This window comes from Rhinoderma darwinii, chromosome 9 (genome assembly GCF_050947455.1).
Source record: "Rhinoderma darwinii isolate aRhiDar2 chromosome 9, aRhiDar2.hap1, whole genome shotgun sequence".
In the NCBI taxonomy this organism is placed as follows: Eukaryota; Metazoa; Chordata; class Amphibia; order Anura; family Rhinodermatidae; genus Rhinoderma; species Rhinoderma darwinii.
In genome coordinates, this window is record NC_134695.1 from 76100945 (window position 1) to 76125917 (window position 24973).

Genomic DNA, 24973 nt, shown 5'->3' on the forward strand with positions numbered 1-24973 from the left:
AGGAACCTATACCAGAGCCTTCATATTGAGAAGACGGCACAATAAAGTCTCTGGAGCTCCAAACAATGAGATTGACTGAATCTGGAGAACTGTATATTGATGGCCGGAGATTCATTACTGAACATTCACACATAGACATTAGTCAGTGACAATCTTTTTCTGTTTTGTTTGTCTTCATAAGTCCAAGTTCTACAGACAGAAGGTAAACGTGACATTAAGGTCTCCATCCAACGACTACTTTCTCCAGAACTCGTATCATGTTCTTCACCTGCTCCTTCATATTCCCCATCAATAAACCTAATGTGGTAGAAATGGATGAGGAAAAGGTGCAAGAAGTTTGTAAAATGAAGTCATTTTCTGCATAACAGGAACCTAATGGTCCAGCAGCAAATATTCCGGAAATTATGAATCACTTCAAGACATATACAGCCGGGATAATAATGTGCGTCTACTTACTGTACACATAGACAATCATGGCGATAATCAGGAGTGGACGTAGGGGAAGACTCTGGTTCAGTAGGGCTCCCTCACTTTCCATGACTTAAGGTATGTTTGATGACTTTCGCTATCTACGACCTTACACCCCAAACCCCAATAAGAGACCACACATGAATTTTGGTGTAAAGGCCACAGCAGCCATTTATTAAACACACACCTTTTTCTGATAAAAGAGCATAACCATAACCACATCATAACTCCATGATAACAACCTGCTCTATTTCCCAACTCCAGATAAAGGATCCTTGAAGGCACTTCAATCATTAAATAACAAACTCCATCGTTTCCTTGTTAGGTCTGGACTTCTTACCCTACAGCCGTTCTGCACCTGACCCGAGGGCACCAACCATGTCCAAGACCTCTCTCTCCCTTCCTGGGGACCCTGCCCATCAGGAATATATGCCATATCAGCTGGGTAACCCCTCACCAGCCCCTCCAATACTATCCAGGGTTAAACGCCCCGAGTTCTCTTGCAACAATCTCCATTGTTGCTTCTCCTTCTTGCTATTACGTGCCTCCAAAGACCCCTCTTCCTACCGCCATCGCTACTGTGACAAAAAACCCAACCTTCAAATTCCCATAAACAGGAGAAAATTGCTGGGAGGGCGGGCGGGACAAATATTTCTCCTGTTGTCCAGCGGGAAAGAGGGCTGCCTCTTCCCCGCATGGACTTATATACTTTACTCTCCACCCACCACATATAGATACATTTTGCCCCATGCCCCTTTCCCTTAGCCCTCCAATCCCTATAACATAGCCTAAAACATAGTAGCCTAAAACATAGTAGCCTAAAACATATTAGCCTAAAACATAGTAGCCTAAAACATAGTAGCCCAAAACATAGTAGCCTAAAACTCCCAAACACCTAGTCATGCGCTTCCTTCATTACGGCTGCGCCTACATTACGCTGGGCTTACTTGACTTAAGGTATGTTTGATGACTTTCGCTATCTACGACCTTACACCCCAAACCCCAATAAGAGACCACACATGAATTTTGGTGTAAAGGCCACAGCAGCCATTTATTAAACACACACCTTTTTCTGATAAAAGAGCATAACCATAAAACACATCATAACACTCCATGATAACATCCTGCTCTATTTCCCACATTCTCCAGATAAAGGATCCTGGAAGGCACTTCAATCATTAAATAACAAACTCCATCGTTTCCTTATTAGGTCTGGACTTCTTACCCTACAGCCGTTCTGCACCTGACCCGAGGGCACCAACCATGTCCAAGACTACTCTCTCCCTTCCTAGGGACCCTGCCCATCAGGAATATATGCCATATCAGCTGGGTAACCACTCCCCAGCCCCTCCAATACTATCCAGGGTTAAACGCACCGAGTTCTCTTGCAACAATCTCCATTGTTGCTTCTCCTTCTTGCTATTACGTGCCTCCAAAGACCCCTCCTCCTACCGCCACGACAATCATGTGTGACCTCTTACACATGATTGTCCCTCCACAACTGCAGGGCTTTCTCCATGCCCTCCTTGATGTCCAGGGTCCACATATCAAAACCCACCTCATTCAAATGAACGCCATCTGCCCTGAGGAAACCTACCTCTCTGCCCTCCAACTCCTTATGCCGCACCACAACACCGCCATTGCGTGCCACAAACCTGCCAACCACCTTGTTCACCTTTGCTCGCGCTTTATTCAGACTATGGACGGAACGGGCCTGCCGCCACACCTTGCGAGCCACAATATCCGACCATACGATCACCACTCCTGGAAAAGACGACCATAACCGCAACAGATCGACCATAACATCTCTCACCAAATCCCTGCACGACCGAATGCCAAAATCATTGCTGCCAAGGTGCACCACTAAAATATCCGGCGCCCTGTCCAAACCTGCATAAAAATGTACCTCCGGTAACAGCCTACACCACAGCATGCCCCGCAGACCCAACCATCTGACCTGAACCTCTGAGTGATCCAGGCCTAACTGCTGTCCAGCCGGACGAACATCTGCCCGCACACCTCCCCAGTGCACGTAGGAGTGCCCCATGATCCAAATCAAGCAGGGACCTGCACCTAAAACAACACAAACAGCAATGTAACAACTCCATATCCACCTCCAGCACATCTTATCACCACCGCCTCAAAGCAAGTGAGGCCGCACATACAACCTATATCGGCCTGACTCCCACCTACCGATCTTCTTAACCATCGCCGGGGATAAACCCCACCGAGCTGCTTCCGTAGCTGCGCCAATTCTAAAAGAGTGAGAGCTAAAACCTGCTCCACCTCTGCCAGACAACAGGAGACATTTTTTGAACACCTGTGAAAACTGGAATTTTGACAAAGACAGCCCGTCTGCATGAACCAACAAGGATGCCGGGCCCTCCGGCCTCACCGCAACAAACTCCCGAAAACAGTGAACCGGGCACACCCGCGACCCTGGCAACTCATACAAACGCACCACAAAATCTCTCCCCTCCTGATCTGTCTTAGATCTACGAAGCAAACAAGAAAGGCAGGAGCCATCCCAATCCACATCCGCGTACAATAAACCCCCTGCCACCCTCTTACTGGCCGACACCAACTCCGATATCCGGAACGCCCCAAAGAAAGCCAAAGAAAAGGCCAGTGTAAATAGCCGCACTTCAAATGCTGAAACACAAACCTCCCTCAACAAATTACACATCGCTACCAACAGCTCAAATGACACCGGCTTCCTGCGGTCCCTAACTGCGGAACCCCTCCTGAAACCCTTCATTGCCTGCCGCACCAGAAAGGACTTAGTCACGTCCTCCTCACCTTTTTTCTTAAACCAAAAAGCCAAGGCCGACAAACTCCGAGCGACCGTTGCTGCAGACGCCCCCTCCCTGTACGCATTTCCTATAAAATACAACAAACACGCCTGCCGATCTGCAATACCTGCCTGCGCATCATCCAACAACACCTCCCATACCTGCCATACTGCACTGTACCTCTGCCATGTGACCGCACTAACCGACCTTTCCACGAGCGACATCGCCATTGTCACACCACCTTCCACAGATGCTCTGGACAAGGCAGGCCATGAGACTCCGCCCCCGGCGCCAGCAGACGAAACCTGTCCCACTGTTGACGAGAAAGGGAATCAGCCACAGAATTCAGCACCCCGGGAATATGCACTGCCACAAAATGCGCATTCAACATCAAACCTCTCAAAACTAAATGCCGCAATAGTCGCACGACTGGCGGAGAATTAGCTGTCTGAGCATTAACAGCCTGAACCACACCCAGATTGTCACATACGAAACGCACTCTCCGGTCCCGCAGACAATCCCCCCACAACTCCGCCGCCACCACAATCGGGAACAGTTCCAGCAGAGCCAAGTTACGGACAAAACCACATTCATGCCATGTATCAGGCCAAACTCCTGCACACCAACCCGCGCACAAACCCGCACACCAACCCGCACACCAACCCGCACACCAACCCGCACACCAACCCGCACACCACTGCCCCTGGAAATAAGCCCCAAATCCACAAGCACCTGACGCATCAGTATACAGCTCCAAGTCCACACTAGACACCGGCTGATACATGAGCACCGACCGCCCATTATAGCTCTGCAAAAACTCCCCCCACACCAACAAATCAGCTTTCAACTCTGCCGACAACCTAATGAAATGATGAGGGGAATGCACCCCTGCGGTAGCACTCGCCAATCGCCTGCAAAACACCCGCCCCATGGGCATAATCCTACAAGCAAAATTCAAATGCCCCAACAAGGATTGCAAGTCCCGCAACTGGATCTTCTTCCTGCGCAGCGCACTCGCCACCAACCCTCTCATCTCCAGCAACTTATCATCAGGCAAGCGACACTCCATATTATCTGAATCAACCATGATTCCCAAAAACTTAATGACCGTCGTGGGTCCCTCAGTTTTTTCAGGCGCCAGAGGTACCCCAAAATCCTTTGCCACTCTCTCCATAGTGTGTAGCAATCCTGCACACACATAGGTACCCGGCGGCCCGATAAACAGGAAATCATCCAGATAATGCAGAGCAGATTGCACCTGCGCCTCCCGACGGACCACCCACTCCAAGAACGTGCTAAACATCTCAAAATAAGCGCATGAAATGGAGCAGCCCATCGGGAGGCAACAATCCACAAAATATTCCTCCTGCCAATAACATCCCAGCAAACAAAAACTATCCGGATGCACCGGCAATAAACGAAAAGCGGCCTCAATGTCAGTTTTTGCTAACAGAGAGCCCCTCCCGTATTTCCGAACCCAAACAACCGCCGCATCAAAGTTAGTGTAACTGACCGCGCACAGGGCCGGATCAATGCCGTCATTCACCGACTCGCCTTCCGGATAAGACAAGTGATGAATAAGGCGGAATTTATTCGCCTCCTTTTTTGGAACCAAACCTAACGGGGAAACACGCAAATTCTGAACAGGCGGGGAGGAAAACGGACCCGCCATGCGGCCCAACGCCACCTCCTTCAGCAGCTTATCCGTAACCAGATCAGGCCGCGCCAAAGCAGACGACAAATTACGGACTACCCCGTCACGTCCAACCGACGTACAAGGAATCCGAAAACCTTCTGAAAATCCTAACCATAACAACTCCGCCACTTTCTTATTTGGATAGCCCCTTAAAAACGGGAGCATCCTTTCCAACCTCACCGGCGTCGCCCCTCTCCTGCTCAGCATCTCCCTGCCTGCCCTTATGCTTCTTGAAGCCTCTGGACAAACCATGGGCGCCTCCGCAACCGGAGCACTCGTGCTTGTACCTGCAGTCTGGGCCGAACTTGCAATGCCCCTCGTTGTACTGCCAGCAACACCCCTTTCCTGAGGATCCTGACCGACCCGCTGCTGACCCCTGACCGCCGGCCGCATCCCGAAAGGGCTGCTGCCCCTGTTTTGGCGCAGACATCAGACGCATCCACAAACTGATATCTTTGTGGTCCCATCGCAACGACGGGCGCACCGACTTCCGCTGACGAAACTGTTCGTCACACCGCAACCAAGCGTTACCACCGTATACACGATACGCCTCCCCTACCGAATCCATATAACAGAATAGCGCCGAACAGTTCTCCGGCGCCTTCTCACCCACCACACTAGCCAAGATAGCGAAGGCCTGCAGCCAATTCGCAAATCAAGCGATACCGCCGCCGCTCCTCCTCCTCCTTCTTACTTTCATCCGGTTTCCACCGGTCCAAATTAAACTTCTCTAAAGGCAGCAAAGAAAAGATCTCAACATATTCATCTTTCCAGATCTTTTCCCTAATCTCCACCTTCAAATGCGCCCCCAGCGGGCCCTCAAAGCACACATAAACCTCAGCCAAACGCACATCCTCCACCACTTTCTTAGCCGCACTCGCCGCCGCATCAACCGCTTTTTCCACCGCTACTACAGCACCCACAACCGGCGCCACTTCACTAACACCCGCAATCCCTGCCGCAGCTGTACTAGAACTCGCCTCGCTAGCAACCGCACTCCCCGCCGCACTAGCAGACGCCTCACTAGCAGCGCCCCATACTCTCGCTGGCGACTGGTCTACGCCTGGCACAATTCTCATAAAAAATTCCTGCATCCCTCTAAACATCAAATGCATTTGAGACAATCACAACATCCCCCCCACATCCCCCCCACACATCCCCAGCACCACATCCGTGGTAGACTCACCCGGTCGTCCCTGAGGTGACCTCCCAGCGGACGCGTCCACTACTCCGGATGAGCCTGGCCTCGGTCCTGACGATCCTGGGGACGATCCTGGGGAGTGGTGCTCCTGCACCCCACGCTCCCCGTAGCTCCCCGCACTTTCAGTCGCTGAAGCTCTAGGCCCAGCGGAACGCGGCCCGTCCATGGTCCTGCCACCCGCTGGTGGCGCGACATATCCGTCCACGGTCCTGCCATCCGCTGGTGGCGCGACATATTCAGCCCGACAAAAATAAATCTTCGGCTCGCCGCCTGTCTAGCAGACAGCTGCCCCCCCTCGTCCGGATGGGGCCCGGCGTCACTCACCGAAGCTGCCCGGGTCCTTCCGGTCGCTGCGGCCGCCACACGCCTCCCTGCTCCAGCAGGAGGCGATCTCGCTCCCCATCTAGAAGCCACCCGCCTCTTCCTGCGGGTCGGGCCTGATGTCCGGACGTCGTTGTGAAGAGCTCCTCCGGCACCAGGAGCATCGGCGGCGGAGAAAGCCGTAACTTCCGGAAATGCGCGCGCATCCGGTCTTGCGCGCGCATCCGGTCCCGCCTCCACTTCCGGCGTCGTTGTTGAAGACAGGAGGGAGGAAGATGGCCGCCGCGGCCCCCCCTCCTATCACCTCCGATCTAGCCCGCCTGATGGGATTCCTCCCAGACCTCCGAGGGGCTCCCTCGGCGCCGACCAGACCGAGGCGTCCCCGCAGATGAAGGCCTCTCCTGAGGCCTGGAACGCCCGCTGCTGCGTCCCTCACTCTCCTCTCCAGCCGCTGGAACCGGAGGAAGAGCCCCGGCAAACACCGAATCCAGCCAGCCTGCTCCGTGCTGCATCCCGGATCCTGGCCATCGTCGTATCTATCTCCGCGTCCATTACAGGTAAGTAAAATATTGGTATATTTTTTTTATTTTTTAAATACAGTAACAGGACAAATATTTCTCCTGTTGTCCAGCGGGAAAGAGGGCTGCCTCTTCCCCGCATGGACTTATATACTTTACTCTCCACCCACCACATATAGATACATTTGCCCTTTCCCTTAGCCCTCCAATCCCTATAACATAGCCTAAAACATAGTAGCCTAAAACATAGTAGCCTAAAACATAGTAGCCCAAAACATAGTAGCCTAAAACTCCCAAACACCTAGCCATGCGCTTCCTTCATTACGGCTGCGCCTACATTACGCTGGGCTTACTTAATCTGCTTGTTGACATCTCACTGGCATTGAGCTTACAACTTGTCCACCTTTTCTCTGACATCTGTTTCTAAAATACAAGCAGAGATGCCGCCCAGCAAGTAATTCAGAACGGTCTCCCCCTATATAGCCGCTAAAACTGAGAAGTGACTTGTAACCGGAGAATTATGGAACCACTGGTAACACCAAGACTTGGTTGTAGCGGAGCGGAGACGCAGACTCCCAGGACTCCCAGGTCTTCATCAGTGAACTCTGCAGGAATTGGGAGTAGTAGTACATTTCATCAATGGATAGTTGAGCCAATCAAGGTATCTGGACAAGGGGATAAGGAGCGCACGATGTACCAGTCAAGTTGGAAGACCAGAACAATACAAGGAATTACCAGATCTGCATTTTGGAAGACAGAAGAGGCATCAGATGAAAGAGGTCAATGAGGCCAGATCTGCCCCCGTGGTCAGCAGGAGGCAGGGACATCCAGCGTCCACTGTCCTGCCCGGAAGAGGCCACATGCCGCAGCTACTGAAGATATGAAGCATCCTCGCGCCTCCCTGGGCCCAGCATCTGACCCATTTGCCAAGTGTTGAGCCCAACCCTGCCCCAGCATAGACACAATGGAAACCACATGGGATCTGCAGTACGTAGTCACTCCAGTATGATGATAGGCCAAGAAATCTGCAATGTGCAGCCACCGATGTACCGGTGTATAAGAGCCGCACGCGGCATGAGGGAAATGTAACATATTGGAACAACATCATGGGATAATGTGATCCCTCCAGCAACTGGGAAGGAGCAGAAACCACCACCCGCCACGTGGCACGGGTGGGTGGGGGAGGGGGTGGTAGGGTGCCTGTTATAGACCAGGAGGTGTCCCACAAATGATAGAGACTAAGATGTGTTCAGTGGAGTTGAGTAAATCAGAGAACATTTGTTTCCCAACATTTTCCTGACCGACAATTTTCCTATTACGGAGACGTATTATGGATTTATAGATTTCGCTTGTCTTGTGGGATTCCGGCTCCACCATGTAAAAAGTTTGGAACAATCATTAAACGTGTGGTCCCTACAATCATCGCCAGATAAACCCTCCGTCCGCCAGATATCGTCCACAGAGATCGTCTCCAGCAGATCCAATCCAATCTGACAATTCTGGGATCCTATCAGAGGAATGATGAAACGAGTGCCGCTGCACCTGCAGATGTAAACCGGTCCGCAGAGAACATCATGGTAAAGGAGACATCATCCGTAGGAGTCCGCGGAGATAACGGATTGTACGATATCTCACACGCCAAGAGAAATTCACAAAAACCCAACATTCAGGACGACACAAAGCAGGAGAGCGGCAGCGGCAGCGGTACCTGCCCACGTAAATCACCGCACCCACGGAAATCACCGCACCCACGGAAATCACCGCACCCACGGAAATCACCGCACCCACGGAAATCACCGCACCCATGGAAATCACCGCACCCACGGAAATCACCGCACCCACGGAAATCACCGCACCTCGTCGCAGAAAACCACAACCCTCCAATGTCATCTTGAAGAATATCGGCTTTCAGTCCCTGCAGTTACACCGTTACCTTTATTGATGGATGTCCGGAAATATCAAAGATGGATTCTGATGGACCTGGGGGAGGGGAAGAACCACAATAGACCCCTCGGGGCCCCATGGAGAACAGTTTGTGGTGAACCAGACCAGCACTGTGCTCTGCAGTGCAGGGGCCAATAGAGAATCAGAGGAATCTGTGGTGGGTCCAGGTGGGGACGTAATACGAGGCCCAGAATAGCTCTATTCACTGACAGCAAGCAGAGATGTGGTAAATGGTAAAGAAATGAAATATCAAGTTTATTAGAGTTTTTATTGTACATCGGACTGGACACCGGAACTTTCTTCTCTTTAAAGTTTTGCTGTTAATTTATAAGAAGTTCAGAGAAGATCTACAATATGGAAACGTCTTTGATAGAAGCTGAAACAGTCGGAAACAGATCAGACAATCGCGGCAGCCGGTGGGATGAGGACGCCATCGTTATTACTGCTGACATCTTCTTATGACTCGGCGCTCAAACCGCCAACCTGGTGTCTCGATCAGAGAAGATAAAGTGTCAGGAGGAGCCGGAGATCTCGCCAATAAAAAAGAAATCACATTTATTCTGCAAGTTTAAGAGCGACAGATGATGCGTCAAACCAGGCGTCCCGCAGCCGTGACATTACAGCACACAATGTATATATATATACCGGGGTGACACCTCATTATCTCCACACAAACGTCTGTCCCCGGAATCACGGAGGATGTGGCACATATATTAATCCTGGTAATGAGCTCCCCAAATCCCATCAGTTTCATACAGATTCTCCTGATAATGCTGTAGTAAGGGGGCGGGTCTCTGACAACCTCTCAGTCATGATATAGAGGCTGGTTGTCAGCATTGAACGGCCGGGTTCTGCTTCTGTGGGTTGGTGTTGCATTCATGTATGGCAAAATATGGGAATGTGCAGAGGTAGCGGTCACCCCCGGGCCCGGACACTGTGGGGGCCACTACGCTACATGCAAATTATAATGGCACATTGCAGGTGGGGCCCCGTTTGTCATTGGGGCCCAGGAGCTTTTCTTTCCGCCTCTATCTGGGTAAATACGGATCATATTGAGGATGGATACAGAGCTCCCGGTTGCTGCGCGGCTCCGACAGCATGGACGGTTTAATATAAATCGTCTGCTGCGGCCCCTATATAACTACTGCCCCTTATATACCCTGCTGACCTTATATACCCTGCTGCCCCTATATATCCTGCTTCCCCTATATATCCTGCTGCCTCCTTATATACTATGCTGCCCCTATATACCCTGCTGCCCCTATATATCCTGCTGCCCCTTATATACCCTGCTCCCCCTATATATCCTGCTTCCCCCTATATATCCTGCTGCCTCCTTATATACTCTGCTGCCCCCTATATACAGGTAACACCAGTACATTATCTGTAATCAGAGAGTTATCACTATGTTATCTGTGGTGTTACATAGGACTGCAGGTAACACTACTACATTGTCTGTAATCAGAGAGTTATCACTGTGTTATCTGTGGTGTTACATAGGACTGCAGGTAACACTACTACATTGTCTGTAATCAGAGAGTTATCACTGTGTTATCTGTGGTGTTACATAGGACTGCAGGTAACACTACTACATTATCTGTAATCAGAGAGTTATCACTGTGTTATCTGTGGTGTTACATAGGACTGCAGGTAACACTACTACATTATCTGTAATCAGAGAGTTATCACTGTGTTATCTGTGGTGTTACATAGGACTGCAGGTAACACTACTACATTGTCTGTAATCAGAGAGTTATCACTGTGTTATCTGTGGCGTTACATAGGACTGCAGGTAACACTACTACATTATCTGTAATCAGAGAGTTATCACTGTGTTATCTGTGGTGTTACATAGGACTGCAGGTAACACTACTACATTATCTGTAATCAGAGAGTTATCACTGTGTTATCTGTGGTGTTACATAGGACTGCAGGTAACACTACTACATTATCTGTACTCAGAGAGTTATCACTATGTTATCTGTGGTGTTACATAGGACTGCAGGTAACACTACTACATTATCTGTAATCAGAGAGTTATCACTGTGTTATCTGTGGTGTTACATAGGACTGCAGGTAACACTACTACATTATCTGTAATCAGAGAGTTATCACTGTGTTATCTGTGGTGTTACATAGGACTGCAGGTAACATCTACTACATTATCTGTAATCAGAGAGTTATCACTGTGTTATCTGTGGTGTTACATAGGACTGCAGGTAACATCTACTACATTATCTGTAATCAGAGCGTTATCACTGTGTTATCTGTGGTGTTACATAGGACTGCAGGTAACACTATTACATTATCTGTACTCAGAGAGTTATCACTGTGTGTTATCTGTGGTGTTACATAGGACTGCAAGTAACATCTACTACATTATCTGTACTCAGAGAGTTATCACTGTGTTATCTGTGGTGTTACATAGGACTGCAGGTAACACTACTACATTATCTGTAATCAGAGTGTTATCACTGTGTTATCTGTGGTGTTACATAGGACTGCAGGTAACATCTACTACATTATCTGTAATCAGAGTGTTATCACTGTGTTATCTGTGGTGTTACATAGGACTGCAGGTAACACTACTACATTATCTGTACTCAGAGAGTTATCACTGTGTTATATGTGGTGTTACATAGAACTGCAGGTAACACTACTACATTATCTGTACTCAGAGAGTTATCACTGTGTTATCTGTGGCGTTACATAGGACTGCAGGTAACACTACTACATTATCTGTACTCAGAGAGTTATCACTGTGTATTATCTGTGGTGTTACATAGGACTGCAGGTAACACTACTACATTATCTGTACTCAGAGAGTTATCACTGTGTTATCTGTGGCGTTACATAGGACTGCAGGTAACACTACTACATTATCTGTACTCAGGGAGTTATCACTGTGTTATCTGTGGTGTTACATAGGACTGTAGGTAACATCTACTATATTATCTGTACTCAGAGAGTTATCACTGTTATCTGTGGTGTTACATAGGACTGCAGGTAACACTACTACATTATCTGTACTCAGAGAGTTATCACTGTACTATCTGTGGTGTTACATAGGACTGCAGGGAACATCTACTACATTATCTGTACTCAGAGAGTTATCACTGTGTTATCTGTGGTGTTACATAGGACTGCAGGTAACACTACTACATTATCTGTACTGAGAGTTATCACTGTGTTATCTGTGGTGTTACATAGGACTGCAAGTAACATCTACTACATTATCTGTACTCAGGGAGTTATCACTGTGTATTATCTGTGGTGTTACATAGGACTGCAGGTAACATCTACTACATTATCTGTACTCAGAGAGTTATCACTGTGTTATCTGTGGTGTTACATAGGACTGCAGGTGACATCTACTACATTATCTGTACTCAGGGAGTTATCACTGTTATCTGTGGTGTTACATAGGACTGCAGGTAACATCTACTACATTATCTGTAATCAGAGAGTTATCACTGTGTTATCTGTGGCGTTACATGGGACTGCAGGTAACACATCTACTACATTATCTGTAATCAGAGAGTTATCACTGTGTCATCTGTGGTGTTACATAGGACTGCAGGTAACATCTACTACATTATCTGTACTGAGAGAGTTATCACTGTGTTATCTGTGGTGTTACATAGGACTGCAGGTAACACTACTACATTATCTGTAATCAGAGAGTTATCACTGTGTTATCTGTGGTGTTACATAGGACTGCAGGTAACACTACTACATTATCTGTAATCAGAGAGTTATCACTGTGTTATCTGTGGTGTTACATAGGACTGCAGGTAACACTACTACATTATCTGTAATCAGAGAGTTATCACTGTGTTATCTGTGGTGTTACATAGGACTGCAGGTAACACTACTACATTATCTGTACTCAGAGAGTTATCACTATGTTATCTGTGGTGTTACATAGGACTGCAGGTAACACTACTACATTATCTGTAATCAGAGAGTTATCACTGTGTTATCTGTGGTGTTACATAGGACTGCAGGTAACACTACTACATTATCTGTACTCAGAGAGTTATCACTGTTATCTGTGGTGTTACATAGGACTGCAGGTAACACTACTACATTATCTGTACTCAAGGAGTTATCACTGTGTTATCTGTGGTGTTACATAGGACTGCAGGTAACATCTACTACATTATCTGTAATCAGAGAGTTATCACTGTGTTATCTGTGGTGTTACATAGGACTGCAGGTAACACTACTACATTATCTGTACTCAGAGAGTTATCACTGTTATCTGTGGTGTTACATAGGACTGCAGGTAACACTACTACATTATCTGTACTCAAGGAGTTATCACTGTGTTATCTGTGGTGTTACATAGGACTGCAGGTAACATCCACTACATTATCTGTAATCAGAGAGTTATCACTGTGTTATCTGCGGTGTTACATAGGACTGCAGGTAACACTACTACATTATCTGTACTCAAAGAGTTATCACTGTGTTATCTGTGGTGTTACATAGGACTGCAGGTAACATCTACTACATTATCTGTACTCAGAGAGTTATCACTGTGTTATCTGTGGTGTTACATAGGACTGCAGGTGACATCTACTACATTATCTGTACTCAGAGAGTTATCACTGTTATCTGTGGTGTTACATAGGACTGCAGGTAACATCTACTACATTATCCGTAATCAGAGAGTTATCACTGTGTTATCTGTGGTGTTACATAGGACTGCAGGTGACATCTACTACATTATCTGTACTCAAGGAGTTATCACTGTTATCTGTGGTGTTACATAGGACTGCAGGTCACATCTACTACATTATCTGTGCTGTGTATATATGTGCCTGTGTGGGTATATATGGGTCTGTTTGTGAATGTGTCTTTGTGCTTCTATATATGTGCTTTTTATGTATTTGTATATGTTCCTGTCTGTGTATTTATCCGCCGGTGTGTGTGTGTTTGTACGTCTATATATTTACCTGTATGTATATATTCCAGATATGTGTATGTATATTTGCCTGTATGTCTAAATATCTGTCTTTATGTGTGTACAGTATATATGTTCCAGCGTGTCTATATATGTGATTAATTTTTGGTTTGTGTAGGGGGCGGCAATAGAGAGTCCCGCACAGGGCGCCATCCAAGCTAAGGCCGGCCCTGGTTCACAGAGTATTGTCTAGACTGAATACAATTAAAGCAAACCCTCAGCTGTGTGAGCAGGACTAGGTCAGGGTGGGTTTGCATTCTTTGGATGTAAAAAAGAATGTTTCTATTTACTGACAGCAAGCAGAGATCTTGAAAATGGTGAGTAATTGAAACACAAAGTCTATTAGAAAGTTGCAGAACTTTTCACTAGACAATTTTCATAAAACTTTTATTGTCCGTTCACAGATTTTCCTGGTGCGGCGCTTGTAGACAGAACAGACTGAGAATTACTGTGGATGATGTGTGAGCCGGCCGGCCTCCTCTTCAGACAATGCTGGGGGTTGTAGTCCTCCCGCTGATTGCCAGCCATTGTTGAGGGCTATTATTTGCCTGGTTCCACAGATCTTGCGCTCAGACGTTCCTCTGCTCTGACTTTCTCCAGCTCTGGAAGTTTCTGCTCCGCTCACATTTCCTTCAGTCTCTAATTACAGTCCTCAAAGTCCTGACCGACGAGCAAGAAAATGGGGCCTCACCGCAAATCTGTGAAAACAGCAGAAGAACGAAAATAGAACGAGTCCCAGTGATTCTGGGCTGCGGCCGCAGTGAAATATGCGGAACCCCCCGGCAGACGAACTCGTGGACGGAGACGTGTGAAGCTGAAGGATCCTCCAGATGAGCGCTCAGTCCCTGCACTAACGAGCCCAGAACCTTCACGCTATTCCCGCTTCTGCCGCCACCGCCGCTGCTCATGTGAGTTTTTGGCAACTTTCACTTTCCATCTAGCATCTTGTAGACCCCTCTGTACCCTGTGAAGTGTAGCGGGACTGTTACAATGTATCAGCCGGAGCTGTGATGTAACGTGTGACGTGTAGCTGGACTATTACAATGTATCGGCCGGAGCTGTGATGTAACGTGTGAAGTGTAGCGGGACTGTTACAATGTATCGGCCGGAGCTGTGATGTAACGTGTGACGTGTAGCTGATCTGTTACAATGTATCGGCCGGAGCTGTGATGTAACGTGTGACGTGTAGCTGATCTGTTACAATGTATCGGCCGGAGCTGTGATGTGACGTGTAGCTGATCTGTTACAATGTATCGGCCGGACCTGTGATGTGACGTGTAGCTGATCTGTTACAATGTATCGGCCGGACCTGTGATGTGACGTGTAGCTGGACTGTTACAATGTATCAGCCGGACCTGTGATGTAACGTGTGACATGTAGCTGATCTGTTACAATGTATCGGCCGGAGCTGTGATGTAACGTGTGACGTGTAGCTGATCTGTTACAATGTATCGGCTGGAGCTGTGATGTAACGTGTGACGTGTAGCTGATCTGTTACAATGTATCGGCCGGACCTGTGATGTAACGTGTGACGTGTAGCTGATCTGTTACAATGTATCGGCCGGAGCTGTGATGTACCGTGTGACGTGTAGCTGATCTGTTACAATGTATCGGCTGGAGCTGTGATGTGACGTGTAGCTGATCTGTTACAATGTATCGGCCGGACCTGTGATGTAACAACGTGTGACCATTACCTTTGGTTTCCGTTTGTGTCAGTCAGGGTCCCGTTTCAACGGAAAGCTCTGACAGAACGTCGGAACGGGACCCTGGCGCAGATGTGAACCCAGCCTTATGTATCAGGATCTATTTACATTATATCCAGGAGAAACTACAAGAAAGTCCCCGTGGTTGGAGCGCTCCCCTTCCTCTTCTCATGGAGGTTCCGCAGCAGCTTGGGTTAGGTAGCCTGTTATCTGCATCCGGTCCCGCAGGAATAAGATGCGACTATTTTATTATGAATGGCGCCTCTTAATAAATTCGTCTCATCTTGCACTGTCCGTGCGCCAGAAAGGGACATTACGCCGGCTGCGAGCTGCCGTACATTTTGGCTATAATTAAGGCCAATTACTGGCGTAACTTATAGTCAGTTTGTTTGGTCACGAATGGCCCGGCCCCTCCCGCTGTCCCCTATCCATTTTTTTTCTTTTTTTTTAAAGTGCTGTGAGCGATGTAAAAAAGTAAAAGTCGCAAAATGTTTGCGAAAAATATGAATTTTACAAAAAATTACGACTTTTCTTTGACAGAAAATGAGCGTAGATCGTTCCAGAAATTCCTTTGTGTTTCAGTTCTTCACCATTTTTAAGATCTCCACTTGCTGTCAGAGAATGGGAACATGCTTGTCAACATCCAGGGTGTGTTACAATGTAGACAACAACAGCTAAAATCTCTATCCTGAAATGGACCTACACTGATACATTGTAACAAAACCTGAGCTGTGTGAGCATGAATAGGTAAGGATGGGTTTGCAGTCTTAAGTTGCACATAATGAATGTTTCCATTCACTGAGAGCAAGCATAAATCTTGAAACAGTGACAATTGTTGTCACATGGCCAAAATATGGCTGCACTTTCGGGTCTTCATTACGGCGGTAGCATCACATGTGGAGGTGCAGCGGGGTTCTCCATACAATAATCCGGCTTTATTCACACACAATCCCTTTACACACCGTTCCTATTATTATGCGGCTCTACGCGCGATGAAACCCCCCACTAAGAGATCACAGTGACTCGTCGTCCGTGGAATTTCCCCTATAGAGGTTGTTACTTACGGAACATTTTTCCGTGTTGTGACGCTGTTTCTTTAAGAAGAGAGAATTCCAGGGTAACGTTCCAGACCGTGGGAGTGAAATCTCCATAATGAATGAGGACGTGGGGGACAATGGGGCTCTGTGTGTGCAGGGCCCGGGGAGCGCGCGTGCCGCCTCTTCCACACGCAGTATTTGAAAGTCCAGGAGTGGAAGCTCCAGAGAGGACGAGTGCGGGTCAGTCCACACGTAGCGCCAACACTGCGGCGTATTACGGTATTAGCAGATAAACAAATCCCACCCACACGCTGTGGAAATAATCAGCCGTAAAACCGTTCAGAAATTGCGCTGCGTCACAGGCTGAAGCGTCACCCCAGGAGGCCGAGCGGCACTGAAATCAGAAGAGATTTCTCCCAAAAATCTGCACCACAATTTGGTGGGTTTTTCGGAAAGGCTTCAGTGCGGATACGCGGTTTTCCCTTACGCAGCATATCCGCCCTGCGTGAACACGGCCTGATGGAAACATTTGCACTTCTTCCGTGTTTTGGACCCACTCCTGCTTTGGCGTCCAAATATTGATCAGAATCCTGCCGTGTGAACGTGGCCTAACAGTCACCTGAGAACACGGATACATTGTCACATAATCGCGGAGACAATGGGTGATACAATGTATTGTCGTGCTGAAGATGTTTCCCCTCGTCCTCCGGACACGGAGCGGAGGATATAAATTGTGTCATCTCATGGTCAGTGCCATGTAACAGCCGCAAACACTCCGCGCGCTCCCATCTGATGCCTCCGTGCGGCGCTGTATTACGGATTAATTCTCAAACGAGAATGGTTTACGACTACAATGTGCAAAATGCCCAGAATGCACTACACGTGAAGTTGTATCATGATATCACATGTAGTGTTAACCTATAAGATCGCACAATATCACACGTGCACACGAGAACTCTACTTAATGTCCCTCCCCCGACAACCAGGAAACACGGCTAAGGCGAAGTTCACACTACCGCCACTTTCCGTTTACCGCTCTTCTGTCAGAGTAAAAGATGATCGAAAGCTTAAACAGAAAGCAACGCTGCCGTTAGAATTACCATTCATTTCAACTGTAATTCTCCCGTTGTTGCGCTCGTATTTTAGGGCCACATACAGCGCCAAAGTGTCTCATGGATCTTTTGTACTCCAATAAATTCTATGTGGAAAACCGTATGGCATGAGATGGCGCAAATTCTTTACATGCGGCAGCCACCGCCACAGGACGGCCTGTATTGCAGCGCGACGCGGAGCAGGACCGACTCCTCACACACAATTTTTGGTAAAAGAAAAAACACATTAAAAATCTCCGTTCTTTTGGGGGATGGGAACATGCGCGTTCTATGACATTGTGGCGGTGGCGTTTTTACGGTGTGTTTTATTACCTGCGTTCTTATTAGCTGCCACTTTTCACATTGCAGATCACGTGACACAAATATTCCTCTTTCAACGCGAGTTATTCTAAAAAAACGCAGCAATAATGTGTTAAACAAACGCCACACGTCGACACTTGCTGACAAAGGCTCGAGAAAAAGCCAAGGTCGGCCTCGTCACGATTGTGTAAAAATGCAGCGAAAAGAAAAAAATGCCCCCTAAAAAGCGCAATGTATGTGGTGCGTTCTATAATTCACCGGGGACTTTTTGGGTGTTTTTTATGCAAAAAAACATAGTAAAAAAAAAAGATAGGAAAAACACCACAAAAACAGTCGCGTGTTTCCTAAAAATGCTGCGTGTGAAGCCGTCCTAGTACAATGAGGCCTAATAAAGGGACGAGTCCTGCACGAGTCTCGCTACAGGTTTTTGTTTTGTGCACATTTTTAGCTATATGTTACTTTCTTCTCCATTCACACCCAAAGAAAAAAATTGTCCGTTCCCTTCAAGGATTCTGTATGCAGGTAATCTCCTGTCAGAGAGTCATGTGACCTAACAGCTGAGCTATATAGCCAACCATAGACAGATACATTGTAACAAAGCCTCAGCTATGTGATCAAAATGAGGTCAGGTTTTCAGTCTCTGAATGTAAACAAGAATATTCCTATTCACTGACAGCAAGCAGAGATATTGAAAACGGCGAGGAATTGAAACACACAGTATGTTAGACAATTGCAGGACTTTTCATTATACACGGATATAGATTTATATATCGGACACTGGACACCGGCCCTTTAAGCGGAGATCCCCCTCATCCTCACAGCACCGTCCATGTCTATAGTAACGGCACTAACCGGACCCGGTGCCACCGCTGCAGCATTGTTACTACTGATCACTGGTCGGTGGAAAGCTGGGAGATGACCCCTAGGGGCACAGTAATGGCGGTCGTTAGTGGCGGTCTCCCAGCATCTTCCCCTGCAGGAAACGGAGATCCAGAAAATGAAGACGTATCAAAAAGACTGAAGTGGAGGGTCGTCCGTCTCCCACCTAAGAAACTATGTCACAAAAAGTATTAATAAAAAACATTTACAGCCAATGTCAGAGACCCCGACACGACATCCGCAGGGTCATCACCTGCCCACATAGACACCTGGTGGGTGAGGGGTCCTGTCAGCCCCAGTGACTCCAGTGAACAGCCGCTCTCCTGTTACACCCGGATACTGGTAAATGTTTAATGTGTGACAGGTCGGACACAGCTCAGGTAACGTCACTGCCGCCGCCGCCGCTCTATTACACCCTGCACCTCATCTCCCAGGGGCTACGACCTCCCCCGTCCTATGTACCTGCCTCACCTCTCCAGACCCCAAATACCAACCGGATATAATGGAGACTCCAGGTGAGTGTGACCCCAACACTGTCCAAATAACATTCAGGTACTAACCGTATACGCCGCAAGTAAATGTGAGCTCAGTCATATACAAGTCATACATCTTCCTGTATATAGTGATATGGAGCATGCTGGTATAACCTGGGTATCTCCTGTATATAATTATATATGTACAGCTGGTATAAGTTATACATCTTCTTGTATATAGTGATATGGAGCATGCCGGTATAACCTGGGTATCTCCTGTATATAATTATATATGTACAGCTGGTATAAGTTATGCATCTTCCTGTATATAGTGATATGCAGCATGCTGGTATAACCTGGGTATCTTCTGTATATAATTATATATGTACAGCTGGTATAAGTTATACATCTTCTTGTATATAGTGATATGGAGCATGCTGGTATAACCTGGGTATCTTCTGTATATAATTATATGTGTACAGCTGGTATAAGTTATACATCTTCCTGTATATAGTGATATGGAGCATGCTGGTATAACCTGGGTATCTTCTGTATATAATTATATATGTACAGCTGGTATAAGTTATACATCTTCCTGTATATAGTGATATGGAGCACGCTGGTATAACCTGGGTATCTCCTGTATATAATTATATATGTACAGCTGGTATAAGTTATACATCTTCCTGTATATAGTGATATGGAGCATGCTGGTATAACCTGGGTATCTCCTGTATATAATTATATATGTACAGCTGGTATAAGTTACACATCTTCTTGTATATAGTGATATGGAACATGCTGGTATAACCTGGGTATCTTCTGTATATAATTATATATGTACAGCTGGTATAAGTTATACATCTTCTTGTATATAGTGATATGGAGCATGCTGGTGTAACCTGGGTATCTCCTGTATATAATTATATATGTACAGCTGCTATATGTTATACATCTTCTTGTATATAGTGATATGGAACATGCTGGTATAACCTGGGTATCTTCTGTATATAATTATATATGTACAGCTGGTATAAGTTATACATCTTCTTGTATATAGTGATATGGAGCATGCTGGTATAACCTGGGTATCTCCTGTATATAATTATATATGTACAGCTGGTATAAGTTATACATCTTCCTGTATATAGTGATATGGAGCATGCTGGTATAACCTGGGTATCTCCTGTATATAATTATATATGTACAGCTGGTATAAGTTATACATCTTCTTGTATATAGTGATATGGAGCATGCTGGTATAACCTGGGTATCTTCTGTATATAATTATATATGTACAGCTGGTATAAGTTATACATCTTCCTGTATATAGTGATATGGAGCATGCTGGTATAACCTGGGTATCTTCTGTATATAATTATATGTGTACAGCTGGTATAAGTTATACATCTTCCTGTATATAGTGATATGGACATGCTGGTATAACCTGGGTATCTTCTGTATATAATTATATATGTACAGCTGGTATAAGTTATACATCTTCTTGTATATAGTGATATGGAGCATGCTGGTATAACCTGGGTATCTTCTGTATATAATTATATGTGTACAGCTGGTATAAGTTATACATCTTCCTGTATATAGTGATATGGAGCATGCTGGTATAACCTGGGTATCTTCTGTATATAATTATATGTGTACAGCTGGTATAAGTTATACATCTTCCTGTATATAGTGATATGGATCATGCTGGTATAACCTGGGTATCTTCTGTATATAATTATATATGTACAGCTGGTATAAGTTATACATCTTCCTGTATATAGTGATATGGAGCATGCTGGTATAACCTGGGTATCTTCTGTATATAATTATATGTGTACAGCTGGTATAAGTTATACATCTTCCTGTATATAGTGATATGGAGCATGCCGGTATAACCTGGGTATCTTCTGTATATAATGATATATGTACAGCTGGTATAAGTTATACATCTTCTTGTATATAGTGATATGGAGCATGCTGGTATGACCTGGGTATCTTCTGTATATAATTATATATGTACGGCTGGTATAAGTTATACATCTTCCTGTATATAGTGATATGGAGCATGCTGGTATAACCTGGGTATCTCCTGTGTATAATTATATATGTACAGCTGGTATAAGTTATACATATTCTTGTATATAGTGATATGGAGCATGCTGGTATAACCTGGGTATCTTCTGTATATAATTATATGTGTACAGCTGGTATAAGTTATACATCTCCTTGTATATAGTGATATGGAGCATGCTGGTATAACCTGGGTATCTCCTGTATATAATTATATATGTACAGCTGGTATAAGTTATACATATTCCTGTATATAGTGATATGGAGCATGCTGGTATAACCTGGGTATCTTCTGTATATAATTATATATATACAGCTGGTATAAGTTATACATCTTCTTGTATATAGTGATATGGAGCATGCTGGTATAACCTGGGTATCTTCTGTATATAATTATATGTGTACAGCTGGTATAAGTTATACATCTTCCTGTATATAGTGATATGGAGCACGCTGGTATAACCTGGGTATCTTCTGTATATAATTATATATGTACAGCTGGTATCAGTTATACATCTTCTTGTATATAGTGATATGGAGCATGCTGGTATAACCTGGGTATCTCCTGTATATAATTATATATGTACAGCTGGTATAAGTTATACATCTTCTTGTATATAGTGATATGGAGCATGCTGGTATAACCTGGGTATCTTCTGTATATAATTATATATGTACAGCTGGTATCAGTTATACATCTTCTTGTATATAGTGATATGGAGCATGCTGGTATAACCTGGGTATCTTCTGTATATAATTATATATGTACAGCTGGTGTAAGTTATACATCTTCCTGTATATAGTGATATGGAGCATGCTGGTATAACCTGGGTATCTCCTGTATATAATTATATATGTACAGCTGGTATAAGTTATACATCTTCTTGTATATAGTGATATGGAGCATGCTGGTATAACCTGGGTATCTTCTGTATATAATTATATATGTACAGCTGGTATAAGTTATACATCTTCCTGTATATAGTGATATGGAACATGCTGGTATAACCTGGGTATCTTCTGTATATAATTATATATGTACAGCTGGTATAAGTTATACATCTTCTGTATACAGTGATATGGAGCATGCTGGTATAACCTGGGTATCTTCTGTATATAATTATATATGTACAGCTGGTATAAGTTATACATCTTCTTGTATATAGTGATATGGAGCATGCTTGTATAACCTGGGTATCTTCTGTATATAATTATATATGTACAGCTGGTATAAGTTATACATCTTCTGTATATAGTGATATGGGGCATGCTGGTATAACCTGGGAATCTTCTGTATATAATTATATATGTACAGCTGGTATAAGTTATACATCTTCTTGTATATAGTGATATGGAGCATGCTGGTATAACCTGGGTATCTTCTGTATATAATTATATATGTACAGCTGGTATAAGTTATACATCTTCTGTATACAGTGATATGGAGCATGCTGGTATAACCTGGGTATCTCCTGTGTATAATTATATATGTACAGCTGGTATAAGTTATACATCTTCTTGTATATAGTGATATGGAGCATGCTGGTATAACCTGGGTATCTTCTGTATATAATTATATATGTACAGCTGGTATAAGTTATACATCTTCTTGTATATAGTGATATGGAGCATGCTGGTATAACCTGGGTATCTTCTGTATATAATTATATATGTACGGCTGGTATAAGTTATACATCTTCTTGTATATAGTGATATGGAGCCTGCTGGTATAACCTGGGTATCTTCTGTATATAATTATATATGTACAGCTGGTATAAGTTATACATCTTCTTGTATATAGTAATATGGAGCATGCTGGTATAACCTGGGTATCTCCTGTATATAATTATATATGTACGGCTGGTATAAGTTATACATCTTCTTGTATATAGTGATATGTAGCATGCTGGTATAACCTGGGTATCTTCTGTATATAATTATATATGTACAGCTGGTATAAGTTATACATCTTCTTGTATATAGTGATATGGAGCATGCTGGTATAACCTGGGTATCTCCTGTATATAATTATATATGTACAGCTGGTATAAGTTATACATCTTCTTGTATAGAGTGATATGGAGCATGCTGGTATAACCTGGGTATGTCCTGTATATAATTATATATGTACAGCTGGTATAAGTTATACATCTTCTTGTATATAGTGATATGGAACATGCTGGTATAACCTGGGTATCTTCTGTATATAATTATATATGTACAGCTGGTATAAGTTATACATCTTCTTGTATAGAGTGATATGGAGCATGCTGGTATAACCTGGGTATGTCCTGTATATAATTATATATGTACAGCTGGTATAAGTTATACATCTTCTTGTATATAGTGATATGGAACATGCTGGTATAACCTGGGTATCTTCTGTATATAATTATATATGTACAGCTGGAATAAGTTATACATCTTCTTGTATATAGTGATATGGAGCATGCTGGTATAATCTGGGTATATTCTGTATATAATTATATATGTACAGCTGGTATAAGTTATACATCTTCTTGTATATAGTGATATGGAGCATGCTGGTATAACCTGGGTATCTTCTGGATATAATTATATATGTACAGCTGGTATAAGTTATACAACTTCTTGTATATAGTGATATGGAACATGCTGGTATAACCTGGGTATCTTCTGTATATAATTATATATGTACAGCTGGTATAAGTTACACATCTTCTTGTATATAGTGATATGGAGCATGCTGGTATAACCTGGGTATCTTCTGTTATAATTATATATGTACAGCTGGTATAAGTTACACATCTTCTTGTATATAGTGATATGGAACATGCTGGTATAACCTGGGTATCTTCTGTATATAATTATATATGTACAGCTGGTATAAGTTATACATCTTCCTGTATATAGTGATATGGAGCATGCTGGTATAACCTGGGTATCTCCTGTATATAATTATATATGTACAGCTGGTATAAGTTATACATCTTCTTGTATATAGTGATATGGAGCATGCTGGTATAACCCGGGTATCTCCTGTATATAATTATATATGTACAGCTGGTCTAAGTTATACATCTTCTTGTATATAGTGATATGGAGCATGCTGGTATAACCTGGGTATCTTCTGTATATAATTATATATGTACAGCTGGTATAAGTTATACATCTTCTTGTATATAGTGATATGGAGCATGCTGGTATAACCTGGGTATCTTCTGTATATAATTATATATGTACAGCTGGCATAAGTTATACATCTTCTTGTATATACTGATATGGAGCATGCTGGTATAACCTGGGTATCTTCTGTATATAATTATATATGTACAGCTGGTATAGGTTATACATCTTCTTGTATATAGTGATATGGAGCATGCTGGTATAACCTGGGTATCTTCTGTATATAATTATATATGTACAGCTGGTATAAGTTATACATCTTCTTGTATATAGTGATATGGAGCATGCTGGTATAACCTGGGTATCTTCTGTATATAAT

The 24973-nt window shown here is 44.6% G+C and overlaps 1 protein-coding gene across 1 annotated transcript; it reads right to left on the reverse strand.

Annotated features, from left to right (window-relative positions):
- Nucleotides 1–214: 214 nt before the first annotated feature.
- On the reverse strand, nucleotides 215–5749 carry LOC142660206 (uncharacterized). Its single transcript, XM_075836787.1, has 3 exons — nucleotides 3948–5749; nucleotides 3735–3875; nucleotides 215–297 (listed from the first exon to the last, which is right to left on the reverse strand). Exons 1-3 carry the CDS (start codon nucleotides 5347–5349, stop codon nucleotides 215–217), a joined length of 1626 nt encoding a protein of 541 aa, XP_075692902.1. The 5' UTR covers nucleotides 5350–5749.
- Between the last annotated feature and the right edge of the window lie 19224 nt (nucleotides 5750–24973).